Source organism: Chenopodium album, chromosome 25, assembly GCF_948465745.1.
Source record: "Chenopodium album chromosome 25, dcCheAlbu1.1, whole genome shotgun sequence".
In the NCBI taxonomy this organism is placed as follows: Eukaryota; Viridiplantae; Streptophyta; class Magnoliopsida; order Caryophyllales; family Amaranthaceae; genus Chenopodium; species Chenopodium album.
The window spans coordinates 28,530,550-28,548,298 of NC_137858.1; the positions used below are offsets into that span (position 1 = coordinate 28,530,550).

The 17,749-nt window shown below is 34.6% G+C and overlaps 1 protein-coding gene across 1 annotated transcript; it reads left to right on the plus strand.

The window, feature by feature from the left end:
- Positions 1 to 3,187: 3,187 nt before the first annotated feature.
- Positions 3,188 to 6,752, plus strand: LOC145613928 (uncharacterized). The gene is made up of 2 exons (XM_081668962.1): positions 3,188 to 4,338; positions 6,023 to 6,752. Exons 1-2 carry the CDS (start codon positions 3,188 to 3,190, stop codon positions 6,750 to 6,752), a joined length of 1,881 nt encoding a protein of 626 aa, XP_081525088.1.
- Positions 6,753 to 17,749: the final 10,997 nt, after the last annotated feature.

A 17,749-nucleotide genomic window follows, 5' to 3' on the forward strand; every position in this document is an offset into this window, starting at 1 on the left:
AATAACTAGGGTGATCAAGCCTAAATCAAACACACACATGCACATAATCAATTAACCAATTTAATCACATCATCAACTCCATCAAAATCCCCAATCTACATCAATCCATTACATAATACAAGCTTCACCAAATCCCTAACCAAACAACTACTCTAGAAACATCATCAATTCAACAAACAACTAAAGTAATCAACAATCAAAGAAGAACAGATACTTGTTATGATCTTAAGTGTGCGATTCAGGATCTCATCGATCGCGGAATCATCACTCCAGCCCATTCTAAGTATAACACACCAGAGACAAATACGGCACAACCACAGGCCTCCCAAGCTGATTTGTTCCTTCAACTACTTGAACAAGGTCGTATTAAGCCTTTACCTCGTCGAGCAGGAGCCGATCCTGTTGGGACAAATCTCAACAAATATTGTCATTATCTTCAGTTACATGGTCATGATACTAACGAATGTCACGCCCTCCGTTGGTGTATAAAGCGCACCACTGGAATTTCTTGTCCGAATCAGAAAGTGTCCATAAATGCTTTGTCCATTTTGACACGCGAAGACGATCCCACTCTTTTGATTGCTCGTCACTATTTGGAGAAGATATCTCAACAAGATTGCGAGGAAGGTTGCTCTAGGACAGTTGGAGACCCTGAAGCCTAAGGAGTATCTCTACATGGGAAAGGAAGCATCCGCAATCACTACAACAACATGGTGATCTCTATCTCACCCTCCATCAAGAAGGATAAATGAGAAGGGGTAGTATGAACTTTGTAATCTAAGCATTTTGTTTTTCTGTATTTTCTTCTAGTACAAAGAACTACGTACAGCTTGATCCCCCAAAGCACTATTTCATGATCATACACAAATATTGTACTTGCACGCACTTTGTTATTGGGGTACGTAGGCAACTCTGATCGAGTGCAGCTGTTTAAAAAAAAAATCTTTTTCCCATTTTGAACTACGACGGGTCTGATTCTCCAAAAAAAAAAAAATATATATATACAAAAAAATCTATCTGGAGATACGTAGGCAGCCTTATGGCGCGACCTAAAATAATTAAAAGTTTTTTTTTTGGGAATGAACACCCCACTAACTTATCTAACTTAACATACATCTTTTAAATATTTACCAATTTTTTTTTCCCGCGTGCATTTTTGCGTTCGTCATTTACTTTTTTTTTTATTATTTTCAAAAAGGGAGAAAATCCTAACCTTGAGTATGCATTGTTTAGGTATCCTTTGCCAACCAATGACCAACCAAACTTGAAAATCTACCCTACCCCCAAATTCCATTCAAGAAATCCAAGACCCAATACCACAAACACTTACCAGAGGACTTCAATTGATGTTGAAAATGGGTTATGTTCCAGGAACTAGTTTAGGACGAAACGGTGAAGGCATGAGGCATCCAATCCTAATAATTGATAAGCGAAATCGTCATGGTTTGGGCTTCGATGAGAAAATGGGTTCTAAAGTCATGAAAAGGAAGTCTCTCACCTTGAATGGGCAATTTGTGTTGCAAAACGACACTGAGCTGTTTTATGAGTTTCCTGAACCTTGGCGTGACTTGGATAAAGAGAAAACTCACCTTGGGTTAGAAATTTTCTTTGCAGAAGCAAGGAATGAAGAATTTATTGAGAAATGGTTTGATAAGAAATAAGTATTTAAGAAAGATGTTGATTGGGCTGACTATCTAAAGCAAGGAGTTCTAAGAAGCTTGTTTTCGTCAAATTCTGATTATGAAGCTAGATTCGATCCCATTACACTTATCACTCCAATAAGAACAGAAGTTGAAAATGATATTCGACCCGAAACTCAAGAACAATTCCTTCCTTTCCCCGAACTATATCCCTTTCGATCCTCTTCCTCAGACGGTTATGAAACCGATAGTTCATCATCTAGCCAATCGTCTATTCATACACTGCTTGATATCTCATATCATGAAGATATCAATAAAGTTACTTGTAAACATATTTGCGTACAAGAAATTGATCTTGATCATGATGCATTTTCTAATAATGAACTTTTCAATGAACCTAAATCATGTGTGACACCCATGGAAGAGTCTATAACTGTAAACATAGGTACGGATAATGATGTAAAAGAAGTCAAGATAGGATCTTCCCTTTCCCTCGATGAACAAAATGCATTCATTATTTTACTTAAAGAATATGTGGATGTGTTCACATGGTCTTATGCTGACATGCCTGGTGTCGATCGTAATATGCTGAACATCGTATACCAATCTATCCTGGTAGCAAGGAAAAGCAACAAAAGCTTCGTAGAATGAAACCAGAAGTTAGTCTCAAAGTTAAGGAAGAAATTCAAAAGCAGCTTGATGCCAACTTCATCAAACCAATCAAGCATCCGGAATGGCTTGCGAATGTGGTAGTAGTGCCCAGAAAAGATGGAAGGGTCAGAGTGTGTATTGATTTTAGGGATTTAAATTCAGCATCGCCAAAAGACTATTTTCCATTGCCCCACATTGATGTTCTGGTTGATAACACTGCTGGACACGCCATGTTCTCATTCATGGATGGATTCTCGGGATATAATCAGATACTTATGTCAGAAGAGGACATGTCCAAAACTTCTTTTATTACCCCATGGGGAACCTTTTGTTATAGAGCAATGCCTTTCGGATTAAAGAATGCTGGGGCAACCTATCAACGGGCCGCAACGACGATTTTGCATGACCTCATCCATGATATCGTGGAGGTTTATGTTGATGATATGATTGTCAAAAGTCATGATCGTGAGACGCACCTTGATGCTTTAAAGTCATTCTTCGATAGAATCAGGAAATACAATCTGAGATTGAATCCTCAGAAATGTGTATTTGGAGTAACTTCGGGAAAACTTTTAGGCTTCATCGTAAGTTAAGACAGAATTAAGGTCGATTCTAACAAGGTAAAGGCCATACAAGAGCTTCCTCCGCCAAGGACAGAAACGGATATTCGGGGATTTCTTGGTAGAATTCAATATATTAGTAGGTTCATATCGCAATTGACAACTCGGTGTGAACCTATATTCAAGTTACTTAAGAAAAATGTTCCTACAAAATGGAATGACGAATGCCAAGCCTCATTTGATTCAATGAAAGAATATATCTCCAATCCTCCAGTTTTAATGCCGCCGAAACCGGGGCAACCCTTGATATTATATCTTACCATCACGAAAACGGCCATGGGAGCTCTTTTGGCTCAGTATCAAGAGGGTACAAGGAAGGAAATAGCTATCTACTATCTCAGTAAAAAGTTCCTTGAGTATGAAACTAGATACACTCCTTTGGAAAGAGCTTGCATTGCCCTTATTTACACAACCAAGAAGCTTCGACATTATTTGCAAGCACATACTACTTATCTGGTCTCGAGGTTAGATCCAATCAAGTACATTTTTGAGAAGCCAATTTTGAGTGAAAGAATAGCAAGATGGCATGCGATATTGTCAGAATTTGACATTCAGTGTGTGAATCAAAAGTCTGTCAAGGGGAGGGCTATATCTGAAACTTTGGCTGATGGACCTATATCGGGTGATGAATTTGATGATGATTTTCCAGATGAACATATTTTCTGTCTTAGTACGTCACAATGGAAGATGTATTTCGATGAAGCCTCTAACAGGAGGGGCAATGGTGCAGGAGTATTATTGATCGATCCTTATGGAGTACATATTCCCTTCGCTGTGAAGCTTGGTTTTCCAACGACAAATAACACGGCTGAATATGAAGCCTGCATCTATGGAATCAAAGCAGCATTAGCAGCTGGTGCAAAGAATCTCACGGCGTACGGTGATTCTTTTCTCATAATTTCCCAGACTATTGGAGCTTGGAAAGTTCGGGACAAAAGGTTGCAAATGTACACGGAGTATCTTCAACAACTTATCCCATTCTTTGAAGAAATAGAGTTCAAACATCTCCCTCGCGAACAAAACAGTTTCACTGATGCTTTGGCAAATCTGGCGGTAAATTTAACTTGGGAAAATGATGTGAAGGTACAATCAGTAACAATTGTAGAAAAAGAAATTCCAGTGGTTAATTTTGAACCAACAATTGCTTTATTGACCCAAGAAGATAATGAGGATGCTTGGTATACTGATGTTAAGAAGTATTTAATCGATGGAGAATATCCTAAAGGAAGTCACAAGAAGGATCAGTTGGCTATTCGAAGGCTAGCTTCCCATTTTACAACATTGAAAGGTTTGTTGTATCATCAAAGTTTCGATGGAAATTTGCAATTATGCATCGATGGGGAGCAGACACAAAGGATCATGGAAGAGGTACATGGGGGAGAATGTGGGCCTCATATGAATGGACGAATGCTTGCTCAGAAGATTCTGTGAGTGACGTGGGAAAATTAGGTCGTTGGACTAATCGTCCTAAGCCAAACAAAATTTATAAACACTCAACAAACCTAAATACAAGTATAGAGGTAAGTCAAGGGTCGAACCCAAAGGAACGGTAATGTCTAAGTGCTTCCAATTATGTGCCTAAGCTAGGTCGAAGTCAAAGGGTAAAAGAGGACACTAACAACTACTAAGACAAAGAAACCAAACAAATAAAGTGCTAGGGATTAAGATTCACTTATAATTGCAATGAACAATGCAAATTGGTTTAGGAAGTTGACTAAGTCAAGCAATGTGAGGGAAGATCAATTATGCAACCAAAAGAGCATATCAAGCTATTCTCCTAGAGGTCTAACTAGCGTCAACTACGATAAACTCTAGCTAGGAAACATCACAAGTCCGTATCAATGTGAACTTACAATGCAATCTAGTGTGAATAACTAGGGTGATCAAGCCTAAATCAAACACACACATGCACATAATCAATTAACCAATTTAATCACATCATCAACTCCATCAAAATCCCCAATCTACATCAATCCATTACATAATATAAGCTTCACCAAATCCCTAACCAAACAACTACTCTAGCAACATCATCAATTCAACCAACAACTAAAGAAATCAACAATCAAAGAATCAACAATCAAAGAAGAACAATTACTCTAATCAAACATCAATCATCAAATCATCAAAATCCAATCAAAATCAAACAATCCAAACATGAATACTAAACAAAACAATAAATGAGATAGAGTTTAGAAATGCTCATTGATAATAGAGTAGATCTCCAATACAATTGTAACCATTGGATCTTCAATCTCTCAATCACCATTGAAATTCTTCACTTTCTCTCTCTAAAATCTACTCCTAAAACTAACCCCTAGATCTAGAGAGAGAAGCTCTCAACTAAGCTAAGAATATGATCTAATTCTAATATGAAAACTTGCTTACAAAAATTGGGTTCAAATAGGTATAAGAAGAGAGAGAAAATCGTCAAAATCCGATCGAAAAAGACCTACGCCGGTGCGGCCGCACTACAAAGGATGTGCGCCCGCACCACCATGGTGTGCGGCCGCACCATCCGCATGATTTATGATGGTGATGATTTATGATGGTGATGAGCACTAGGAGTGGCAGTAGCTAAGGCTTAATATTGGAGGGCACACACTCCCTTTGAAGGGAGCACCGCAAGCGAGCACAAGAGAAGAGCCAAGACTTGGAACTTCCACTTCTTTGCATCTTGAGCTTCCCGAATGCCATGAACTTTATCCAAAAGCTTCTTCCACCATAGTGGATCACCAAAATCAAGACCCGAACCTCGTCCAATACCTACAACCACAAAAATAGAGCAAATAAAGAAGAAAAGGCTAGAAAACCAATAAAATGCACAAAAGCTACAAAATAAGAGAGGAAAGGTAAAACTAAGCAACAAAGCATAAAACTAAGCATTTATTAAGCATGAAAGCCATGAAAAGAGAATAGAAAGGACCTAAATGCTCATCAAATGTGTGCCATTTATGACACACATCAACGAGCAGGGTATTGTTGGACCACTTTGGAAAGTGATTGCATCCATTCCGTACGAACATGCAAAAAATGTCAGCTATTTGCAAACCTTAATCATATGCCGCCAGTTAGCCTAAATAATTTTACTTCACCATGGCCTTTTTCCAGCTGGGGGATAGATATCATTGGGCAAATACATTCGAAAGCTTCGAACGGGCATCAATATATATTTGTTGCTGTCGATTACTTTTCGAAATGGGTGGAGGCATCATCATATTCGAAACTAGGGGCAAAACAAGTTTCAAAATTTGTAATCGATAACATTATCTGTCGGTATGGGATACCTTTTGAAATTATTTCCGACAATGGTTCACAATTTGAAGGCCATCTCAAAGAAACCCTTGAGAAGTACAAAATCAGACATCACCAATCATCACCATATCGTCCTCAAACCAATGGAGCTGTTGAAGCAGCTAACAAAACCATCAAGACGATAATCGCTAAGATGACAGATAGGGCTCGAGAATGGCCTGATAAACTTCCCTATGCACTTTGGGGATACAAAATTTCCATTCGAACACCAACTAGGACTACTCCATATTCTTTGGTATATGGAATGGATCCGCTTCTTCCAATCGAAACGGAGATTCAATCGCTTCACGTAATGAATGAAAGCAAGATATCTGAAGAACAATGGTTTAAAGAACGATATGATGAACTTTCTTTAGCAAGTGAACGAAGGTTACAAGCCCTACACAACATTCAAATTTATCAAAGACGCATTGCTCGGGCTTTTAATAAAAAGGCCAGGGAAAGGAATATCCAAGAAGGAGATTTGGTACTTAAAAAAAATCGAGCACCGATTCATGATCCACGTGGAAAGTTCAAGCCAAACTAGTCTGGTCCCTTCTTGGTTAAACATCTTACACCAGCGGGAGCAGTAAAATTGATGGATCTTGATGGAAATGAATTTGTTCATTTCACCAACCTTGATCAGTTAAAAAAGTATTATGCTTGATTGGTACAGTGTTGTATTTGTGGGATTCGAAAAAAAAAAGAAAAAAAAAAACTTGAATCTCCTACTAGCTTTAGATAGTTATGTGTATCATGTTAAAGTTTAGATTTCATTCATGTTTGCCTTGCATGCTTAATGGTCATGTAGAAATATTCATTATTATTAAAAGATCATGATCAAGTTAATACTTAACAAAATATGATTACAACGAACAAACTTTTTTTTAACGCAAACTCTCTCGCTTTTTAGCAAGATTACATCCACTTTTAACCATGAAAACAACAACCACATACACCATACCCTAAAGACCAACGCCTTCGGATACGATTTTTCTTTTGGAATTGAAAATACATAAACAAAGGAAACACAAGTACAAGTATTGAATTACAATAAGGAAATTCTTCTAAGGATTGATTCAAGCATCACCCTCGAGGTCTTCCAACAACCATGTTGTGTAGGATGGGGTTGGAACATCATTCTCAAGGACTGTAAACGCAAAGATCGTTCGTGCAAATTGCCATACACGAGATGATGCCCTAAGAGCTTCCACATTACCAATCTCATAGGTGGTACAAGGTACCGCTGGAAGCTTATGAAGCTCTAGGAGTCGCTGGAGTTGACCCGCTTGTCTCAAACATCTCCAAGGAAGATAGAAGGTAACGCGACATAATCCTGGAAGTTGAACACCCTTGCGTCTGCTAGTGCTAATTGTTATGGAATTTATATTGAGAAATGAAATGATCCATTCCACATCAGCTGCGGCAAAAAGGTCTGTCCATCCACCTTGGTTGCAACATTGACGGAATATAGGAAAAAAGCCTCTCTCCCGAATATGTCGGGTTTGGTAAGGAGTTCGAAAAGGTGGTCTAGGCAGCTTGAATTTCTCGCATAACCAAAGTTGAAGCACAATTGGACACCCTTTAATGAAACCACCTGGATTTTGTTTCAGATGGTCAAGCCCATCATAAGTTCCCCTAGGATAAGAGGCCCTAAACGGTTCCCTGACTCAATCTGTGACAGCAAAGAAAGGCAACGAACATGACAGGAAAATAATGATTCTTTGAGCAAAACAAGGCCGAGCAATAAAAGGATGCAAGCTCTTTCTTGGCACCTTTTGAAATCCTCATTATTGGCAGATTCCCAATGAGATAAAGAGAAGGTTTCAAGGAAATTCTCTAAGATTAGGCTATCAAGCAGGCGATAATTGCTTTCCATATTTAATGGTATGCCTAGCAAATCCCTCATGGCCGCATTGGTTGCCCTTGGGTCAGCAGGTGTAATCACACAACCTTCTTCATAAAGACCTAGTAAAACCTCCAATTCTTCTAGAAGAGGAGTCATTTCTGACTCTCCAAAACGAAAGACATGACGTTCTTCATCCCAAAATTTAACAGCAGCATGAATCATATCATACCGAGGTTGAATAGCTAGGAGAGGGGTAATGCTTCTGGTGAAGACACTTGTGTAAGGGGAAAGGCGAGGTGGAGAAATATTTTCTACCACCCCTTTTAGTTGGAGCTTTCTGGCTCCACTAATTTCATTTAATTCTTGAAATATGGCATTCATTTTTTTTTTTAGAAATTTGAGGAGAGAAGAAATAAGACTCAAGAAGCTTGAAAGAAGAAGAAAGAAGTTTGATTTGGTGTAGAAAAGAATGAGTACCACATCCTTTTATAGGGTTGGTGTTAGCAATGGGGCCAGGAAGAAAAGGCCGAAGGAGTATACTTTTCCGAAAACTCAGTACAAACCACCTGCTATTTTGCTTCCGAAATCCATAAACCGTTTTTCGAGAATGATTGTTATTCAAGCTCGTGCAAATTGGAGTTTTGATCTTCTGCAAGGTTAAGCCGGTTTTTCAACTGCACCCAAGCCAACATTTGTGTTGCGACTGAGTGAGGGTTTCACTCTATTTTTTTAGCCAGTTTTCAACTGCACCCAAGCCAACATTTGTGTTGCAATTGAGTGAGAATTTCACTTTATTTTTCAGCCAGTTTTTCAACTGCACCCAAGCCAACATTTGTGTTGCAATTGAGTAAGAATTTCACTTTATTTTTCAGCCAGTTTTTCAACTGCACTTAAGCCAATGTTTAAATAAAAATCAATTGGGATTTTCCTCCTTTTTTTTAGAAACGTACGTACATCAAAATTTTGTGTCTTTTCTCAAACATTGATTATCGTTTTACTTAAACTCAATCAATGTGGGGCAATCTGTAGACACCAAATTTTGATCCTACCTTTTTAATTATCACTAATAATTATAATTATTGTTTTTTTATGCAAATTTTTTTTTTATTTTGCTAATTATTTTTATAAACTTAATGACGTTTGTTTTATTACATAAAACGAAGGAAATGAGTAATAATAATGATTTTTTATTAATAATTTCCAAAATACATGTTATAGTTTATACTTCTAAATTACTAAATTACAAAATATTGAAGTACAGCTCACATTACATGCATTATTACCCTGCTCCACCGAAGTAATTTTCGGGTTTTTACATGTGAATTAACAAGTAAATTAATATGGCCATTAGGAGGACCACTAGCCCCACAATGTACATGAAATACACCCTTATCATCCTCATGTCTTCCTCAAATGTAAAGACAGGCTGATCTTCTTGATTTTCTTGAAACATGGTGGTTGAGTTTAATGGTGGTTTTTGTTTGATTTTTTCAGGTAAGGAGGAAGATGGAAGAAGATAAGAATTAAGTGGTGAGTGGAGATTTTGGATGAGGGTAATTTCTTTTTATAGTAAAAAGTAAGTATTTTTGTATAATAATCGTATTTTTTTTACGTATTTGTATAATAATCGTATAGTATAAAGTATAATATTTTTATCTCGCTAGGGGAATATGTCATTTTCCTTATAAACAAGTATCGTTTAACCCTTTAAAGTATAGTAAGTATATTAATATGTTCACTTAGATCGTTAGGGCGCTTTTTATTTTATCTAATATTTTTTTTTCTTTTGTGATTCGTGCACTATCCTATCATATGACCAATTTACCTAAGCTATAAAGTCCATTACTCTAAAGACTTATGTCCAACCAATATAGGGGAATGACAAACATTCTCACACCTAAATGGGTACTATATGTTGTAGTGCTAAAGGGACCTCCTTTTATGTACGCCTGTTCTAATATCCTTGTTCCGCAGTTAATACTTGATCCGATAAATACAAGTTCAGACCTAACCTGGCAATATTTATCTAAGAATAATTGAGCATTGTATGGATGAGGATAAAGAGGGGTACGTATGAGTGTAAATGTATGGTTGTACGTATAATTATTGTATGAATAGTAGAATCCCCTAAAAAAATGGATCATGTCTTTGCTTTTGCTATTATGAGTTTTTATTTCAATCTGACATTTTGGTTACTTGCTTTACGTTTTTTGTTTTTTTTCTTTTATTTTTTTTTTGTTTTTTTCTTTTGTTGTGTTCTTTATTGTTTATTTTATTATTTTTTTTCTTTCCTTTTTCTTTCTCGGATTTGTTTACTCAATTTAGTTTGTGTATTTCTTCTTCAATTTTGATAAGCAATTGTCAATAGTGAGTAAACGTTACCTTTTTTTTTATCCCCTGCGGTAAATGTGGTGTCCAATAAATTTCAGTTTGGATCAATTGTATCAATATTTATCCGACGCTAATTGGGATAGCAGGATTCCATACGCGTCATGTATTGTATTTTACTATTCGAAACACTATTTGACACTATGCAAACACTATTTGGCACTATTCCAAATAGTAATTTCTGTTATGAAAACTTTATTTTGCCGACATATATTTGGCTCCTGTTTTATCTGTTTTCCTGTTGTTTTGATCTAGTTTTGTATATTTTGTCTTTGTTTTTTACGACTATGGTAAATATAAATTTGCGCTTTAGTAGAGTAAAGTAAGATAAGAGTTCACTTTTTTTTAAGGTCATTCGGTTAAGGGAATATATTTTACTCTTGACCACCTTAAATTTATGTTGTATGACTTTGTATTGTAGGATGTATTTTCACGTTGACCATGTCAATCTTATGATTTTATATGAATCACTTTTTTTTAGTAAGAGTTATTATTTGAAATGCTCGTATGTATAGGGTTTTATCGTATGTTTAGATGTTCTTGGGTAAATTTATATGTACTATCTAATAAGGGTAGGGGTTATTTCTCTTTTACTTTTATTTTTACTAACTCTGAGATATTTTGTCCAACCCTTTTAGTGTTGTAACCTAATGTCTTTGTATATCTTTTAGAGCTGACATCTCAGAGCTAAATTTTTTTTTTTTTTATATATAAGTGTTGTTTTAACACCTTGGTGAGTATAATAGTGACTAATTAAATTTAGGCACTCTTTTATTATATACCATGTGAGTATTATTATTTTTTTTTGAGTTATGACACGACTTGGTCATACATATTATATATATATACCATGGCATTTTAGAACCTTTTTATTATGTGAATATTAGAGTTGATTTTATTACGGTTTTCTTTATTTTATCAGTTTAAGCGTTGCAAAATAGATTAGCAAGTTTGTTACATGTAAAACAAGAGAATTTAATATCAAGATTCTCATTATTACCAAGATCTTGATATTTACCAAAGTAATCCTTGAATTTTAACTTATTTACTTTTTTTTTTATTTACAAATTAACCCCTTTATTTAGCTATAAATACCCCCCTAGTTCTCAAGTTTTAACACACCAAAAAATTCTTACAACTCTTCTCTCTAAAAATTCTCTCTAAAAATTCTCCTCTAATCTTAATTTTAGTTAAAGTCTCTAATTTAGCTTTATTATTAAGTTATTAGCTTAATAAAAAGCATCTTATAATTAAGTTGCTATTTTTATTTAAGTATTGTTATTATCTTTAATTCCTATAAAAAAAAACACAAAAATATTTCAAGCATTGTTGTTATTATCTTTGTTAGAATATTAGTTTAATTGGTTAAATTTTCCTATTCTATCTTAAAACCCAAAAAAAAAAAGTTTATTTCTTAAGTTTAGCTTTATTTTTCAAGTTTATTTTCTCTAATCAAAAAAAAAAAAAAAAAAAAAAAAAGAGTTCAATAGCTTCATTTTGCTTTAGTTTCTTTAATATATCAAAATTTCAAAAAAATTACTTAGACTTTTTAATTTCATTTTAACTAAGGAGTGATCATATTTTCATCCTTGTTAAACCAAAGAGGTTACCCAAAAATTGCTACATCTAGCTCAAGGTATTATCTTCAATCTTTTCTTAATTTCCTTAATTATTATTATTATTATTATTATGCTAACTAATATGTTTGTTTCCATGTGATGTTACCAATAGGGGTAATGATGATATTAGGTGCTAAATTAGCCCTAAATCTTTCATTACTCCACATTAGAAAGCCAAGCCTATTGGTGAGGTGATAGGTTATAAAAAGGGGGGGGGGGGTAATTGCATCTTGCATTGCATCTCTTTCTAATGCATTTTTTAAATATGGAAGGTTAATACATTCATGGGTCTGCCTAAAGCATATTTTTTAGAATGATTTATTTCTTAAAGTGAGCTTAAAGACCTAATGAATTAAGAGTTTATGTAGAGAATGTTAAAGAGTAAGGAATTACTTACCACGCCCCAAAGATGGCCTATGAAAGAACCTTTATGTCCAGAATCAGTTCCAGTTCTTTAGCTCAAGTGATAGAACTTTTCAAGAGCTTTCCAACCATATCTCACAATATTTTTTTCAATTTTTCTATGAATTTTAATGATTTTTTTAGTTCAAGCTATCAAAAAGATGAAATATGCACGTTTTTCTCCTAATTGTTTTAAATTTTTTTTATTAATTTCTTTTTAACAACCTAATGGTGGTATGAAACCTATATTACACTATATTATATGTATACTTCTTAACTTATGAAGTTTTAATGAAAATGTCTTTAATCTTATTTTAAAAATGATTTTAGAAATAAGAGTTTTAACAAGCTTTAATTCTAAGTGTTATTTTAAGAAACTTTAATCTTATTTTAAAGATGACTTCAGAAATAAGAATCTTTAATTCTAAATGTTGTTGTTTTAAAATCTTTAATCTTAGTTTTTAAGATACCCTTTGAAATAAATGATGTCTTAAGGACTTTAATTTTCTTTTAAGACTTTAGAAATAAAAGTTTTAACAAATTTTATTTTTCTTTTATAATTTTGTGAACCTTCTTATTTCAAACCCTTTTGGCTTTTGTGAACAAGAATGAATCATAACTTTGATTGTTTGTTTTTAATAAGTAATAATAGTTAATATGAGGTTATGGCCTCATTTCCAAACATGAGGTTAAGATTAATTATTTAGTCATATAAGGTTGTAACAATTATCCATCTCCATGAAAATTAGCTTACATCCCATTATAATTACCCGATGAATTAATTGACAATCAGATATGATTAAATAGTTTATTGTTACCTTTTATTTGGAAGTAAGGCCTTGACAGGTGTCGTGTTTTATTTGGTCAATTCCATTAAGCCTAAACACATAACCCTTAAAACCTTACAAAAATTAACCTTGAGTGAATTTAAACCCAAAGTGAGATTATATAGTGAACCATTACAGTTTCGCTCCAAAAAATACCTTGACCCACTAAAAAGTCGTCAATCGGGACGCATTTGTTGAATTGTCTTGTTCAAAAGACATTTTTGGTGATCACTAATCGGGGTGGTTTTCCTCAACCAAGGTGGTTCATTTTACTTTTATGAGTGAATCCGTTAAAGATCACTAAAATCCCACTTACAAAAATGATGTTTATGTCAACTACCTATATTAAAAACCCAATGGAATTGGTTATTTAAAACATGGCATCTGTCCGAACTACGAAGGTTTTGATCCGTTAGTGAATTCAAAATCTCACTATGATCGGTACGTAGTGCAACTTTGTTGCTCAAACCTACCTTGTATTAATTTTTTTTTTTGGTTGATATGTCTTAAATTCTTTTTTTAACAACGCAATAGTAAGAGCCCGTTCCTTAGAACGGAAGAGAAGACGAGTTCTAGACGTTCGATTCTCTTAACCTAAACCCCAAACCCTGTGCCTTTTTTTATGGAGTTAGCAATTGATTTTATTTATTTATTTATTTAATTTTATTTCTTAAAATTGATTGTTTTAAAATCCGTCCTTATTCGGATAAAAATAAGGTGGCGACTCTAATTTTTGTTTATAAGTCTTATCAGACACCTAAGTGGAACCTTCATAGACTACCCTTTTGTCCACTAAAAACAAGGTACCACAACCGCCGCCTAACACCGACGACCACCGACCACCGCAAGAGCAGCCCCCTCCTTCCTTGTAAGCCATATACTTCTTTCTCTAGTACTACTACTAACACTAGCTAGAAGTACTACTACTACTACTCCTATGTTCTACGTACTACTACTACTATTACTACTACTACTACTACTACTACTACTACTTCCTATTATTATCATCATCATCATTGTTATTATTATTATTATTATTATTATTATTATTATTATTATGATTGTTGTTGTTAGTGTTGTAGTTGTTGTTGTTAATGTGTTTGCTACTACTACTACCTACTACTATCCTACATACTACTTATTTTGTCACTACTATAATCAATGATAGTTATCAACATTAACTAATTTACTACTACTACTACATACTATGTACTACTAACTACTACCATAGTAAGTACTTATTATTATTATTGTTATTATTATTATTATTATTATTATTATAAGTATGTTTAATAAAATATTAAAGATTAGCTTATAAAAACAAACGTTAAATTTATAACAAGGATTAAAACAATCAATTGTTCATGTATAACAAGTCAAAGTCGGTATTTTAAGTCTTCGTGTCTATAGGTTGAAAAGTATTTGATTAGGATTATTGGTTTGTTATAGGAGGAATTTCGGGTTTGAAATTAGGAGCTCCGTAATTGTGTGCAAAGATCGAGGTACGTACACGTGCCTAGATCTTTTATAAAGTGGCTTTTATATGCAACGTGATTTACATGTTAAGCGATTTTTGAACCATGTTTAAATGATTGTGAAATATATTTTGGGGAAACATGTTTTAATCGTTTAATCTCAAATGTTTAAATGTTTTATATGGTTGATTATAAACTTGTATTGATATTCAAGAAGGAAGTTTTATTGTTTAAATTATCCCGAGTATAGGATATTGGAAAGTTTATTTATCGGAATCTATTCCTTGGATCTTTGGATTTTTAACTCCCACTACGCGGAGTAAGTTGAAGACTATGGACTTTGTATGACCTAGTCTTTCCCCTTGATAGCACTATGTAAAGGAGTTACTAGCTTGGGGGGTGTGCACACTTAGGTGGTAAAATGATTTACGAAAATGAGGATTGATCCATCCTATTCGGAATTATCTTTGGAAAGTTGGTTGTTTCGGAAATTGGTTCTTTTGACAAGTTTTTATACATGAATTTCTATTCATGAATGGTTTGGATAAATTATGATTTATTAAAGTTAAATATCTTCGAAAGCATGTTTAATTAATTAAATTGATTTTACGTGACTGGCATTTGTATCATTGTATGTACTTAGCATTTTGGCTAATACGTATTTGTTTTGTTTTGGCTTGGCCCTACTTATCATTTTGATGAGTAGATAGGTGATGGCGATCGGACAACGTGAATTATGTGCTGCATTGGGAACGATGGGCGGTGATCACCTAGTTTAACTTAATAAACATTGCATTAGTAGTATAGTTACCTTGAAAGTCTATTAAACTATTATTATTATTATTATTATTATTATTATTATTATTATTATTATTATTATTATTATTATTATTATTATTATTATTATTATTATTATTATTATTAATGAAAGATAAGTATTGATTTCCGCTGCAAAACTCTGTTAAGCCTTACGTAATCACGTGGCGGTAATACTCGCAGGATACTCCCTAAAGTTGGCTTATTATTATTAATATTAGAGAGTAATTTGGGGGTGTTACAAAGTGGTATCAGTTTTCGGGTCTTATAAAGATAAAAATTGGAATATAAAACTGATGGGTAGACCTAAGAAGGGCATATAGGATAGAGTTTCGCATTCGTTTTTCCGAAAGTATATATTAAGTATATATTTAAGTAAAAACTACTTTCTATTTTAATATGAAGAAGATTAATAGTGGGGATTATTGGATTAACAATGAGCTCTGGCTAAGGCATGATTTGGGCTCTGGGCAACGTCGTCCCTAACCTCTCCTACCTGGGATCTAGCTCATGGGTCCAATTAATCCACATTATGAATCAAGTACTCAACTTATAACTATATATGATATTTTCAAAATTAAATAATTTGAAACGTATTCAAAAGTGATTTCGAACTTAACGTGAATTATGTGCATATGGACTAAGCAAACGTCCAAACTGTGTTTTATACTATAAAAGTTCGAATTAAATTTCGAATTGCATTAAGATTGACAGTCTTTTGGGAACTTTTATATTCTACGGTATATTAGTGAAGATTCACAAATTATTATTCAATAATTATTCCTAAATTGAAAATAGATTGGAAGGTGAATTTCACTCTTATGTGATGAATTATATGGAGAAGTGTTTGTTGATTTGTATGTTATGATTGTATGCAAATTATGATAAATCTTGTGATGATTTATTTTGAGATGTTACATAGAGTTGCTTCTAAAAATGGCAATTTAGACTTGCTAGTTAATTTGATGAAACGTCTAGTACTCAAGATATTTGTGAACAGTAAAGTTATCACAACTCTGAGTCTTTGTTGGATAGATGAACAATTTGTTTGTAAATTCATGTGTCTAATTACCACATTATTCGGGATCATGTCTCTAAGGCAACGAATTAAGAAAAAGAGTAAGTCCAAAGTCAGCTCTGTCATCAAAAGGCTAACCAAAATAATCGAAAACATGGCCGGTATTGTCTCAAACCAGGGAAAAGCCCATAATGACCTTGACGCCTTTGGGGAAGTTTTCAAAAGAGTAGCTGCAGCCAAACCACCCACTTACCTTGGCAAAGTAAACCCATCAAGGTTAGAAAATTGGGTGAGAGAGTTCGATAAACTTTTTGATGCTATAAGTTGCCTGAGGAATTAAAAGTCAATAATGCTGTTTATTACCTTAGAGAGGAAGCCGATTTGTGGTGGAGTCAAAGGAGGAATGACTTGTTGAGTATTCCTAATTTTGGGTGGGCTGAATTTAAGGAAGCTTTAAGAGAGAAGTTTTACCCTTCCTACTTGAGGAAACAAAAGTGTATGGAGTTTACGAATCTTAGGATGGGGAACATGACGATTAATGAATATTATAGCAAGTTCATTGAGTTGATGAGATTTACACCTAAGGTAGTACCAATTGAAGCACTTAAGGCACATAGGTTTGAGCAAGGTTTGACTTTGACCCTTTAAGGAAAATTAGGAGGAGTGATCTTTGAAACCTTAGATGAGGTTTATGGGAGAGCAGTACACCTTCATGGGATCAAGGGGAGAGAGCTAGAGGGAAACTTTTTCGGGGAAAAGAGGAAGCCTAGTGGGACTTTCAATGGGAGTGAGAAGAAACCCAAAGTTAAGGGGAACCCGAGTAGGAATTTCAATGGGAAAAGGGACAACAGGGGTAATTTTGAAAGAGGGAATGAGAACTGAGGGAATGGAGACAAACCCAAGAGAACCTATTTTTGCAAGAGATGTACGAAGAACCACCCAGGAAGGGATTGTGAAGGAAACCTAGTGACTTGTTGCTACTGTCAAAAGCTAGGTCACCGTGAGCATGTGTTATAAGAAGGTCTCTGATGAGTAGTCGGGTAAACCCCAAGATGAGAAGAACCAACCCAAGCCAGCTCAGCCCAGTGGATTCATTCCTAAGTCAACACCCAACAATAGTGGAGCCGCTCCCAAAGGTCGTGTGTTCGTG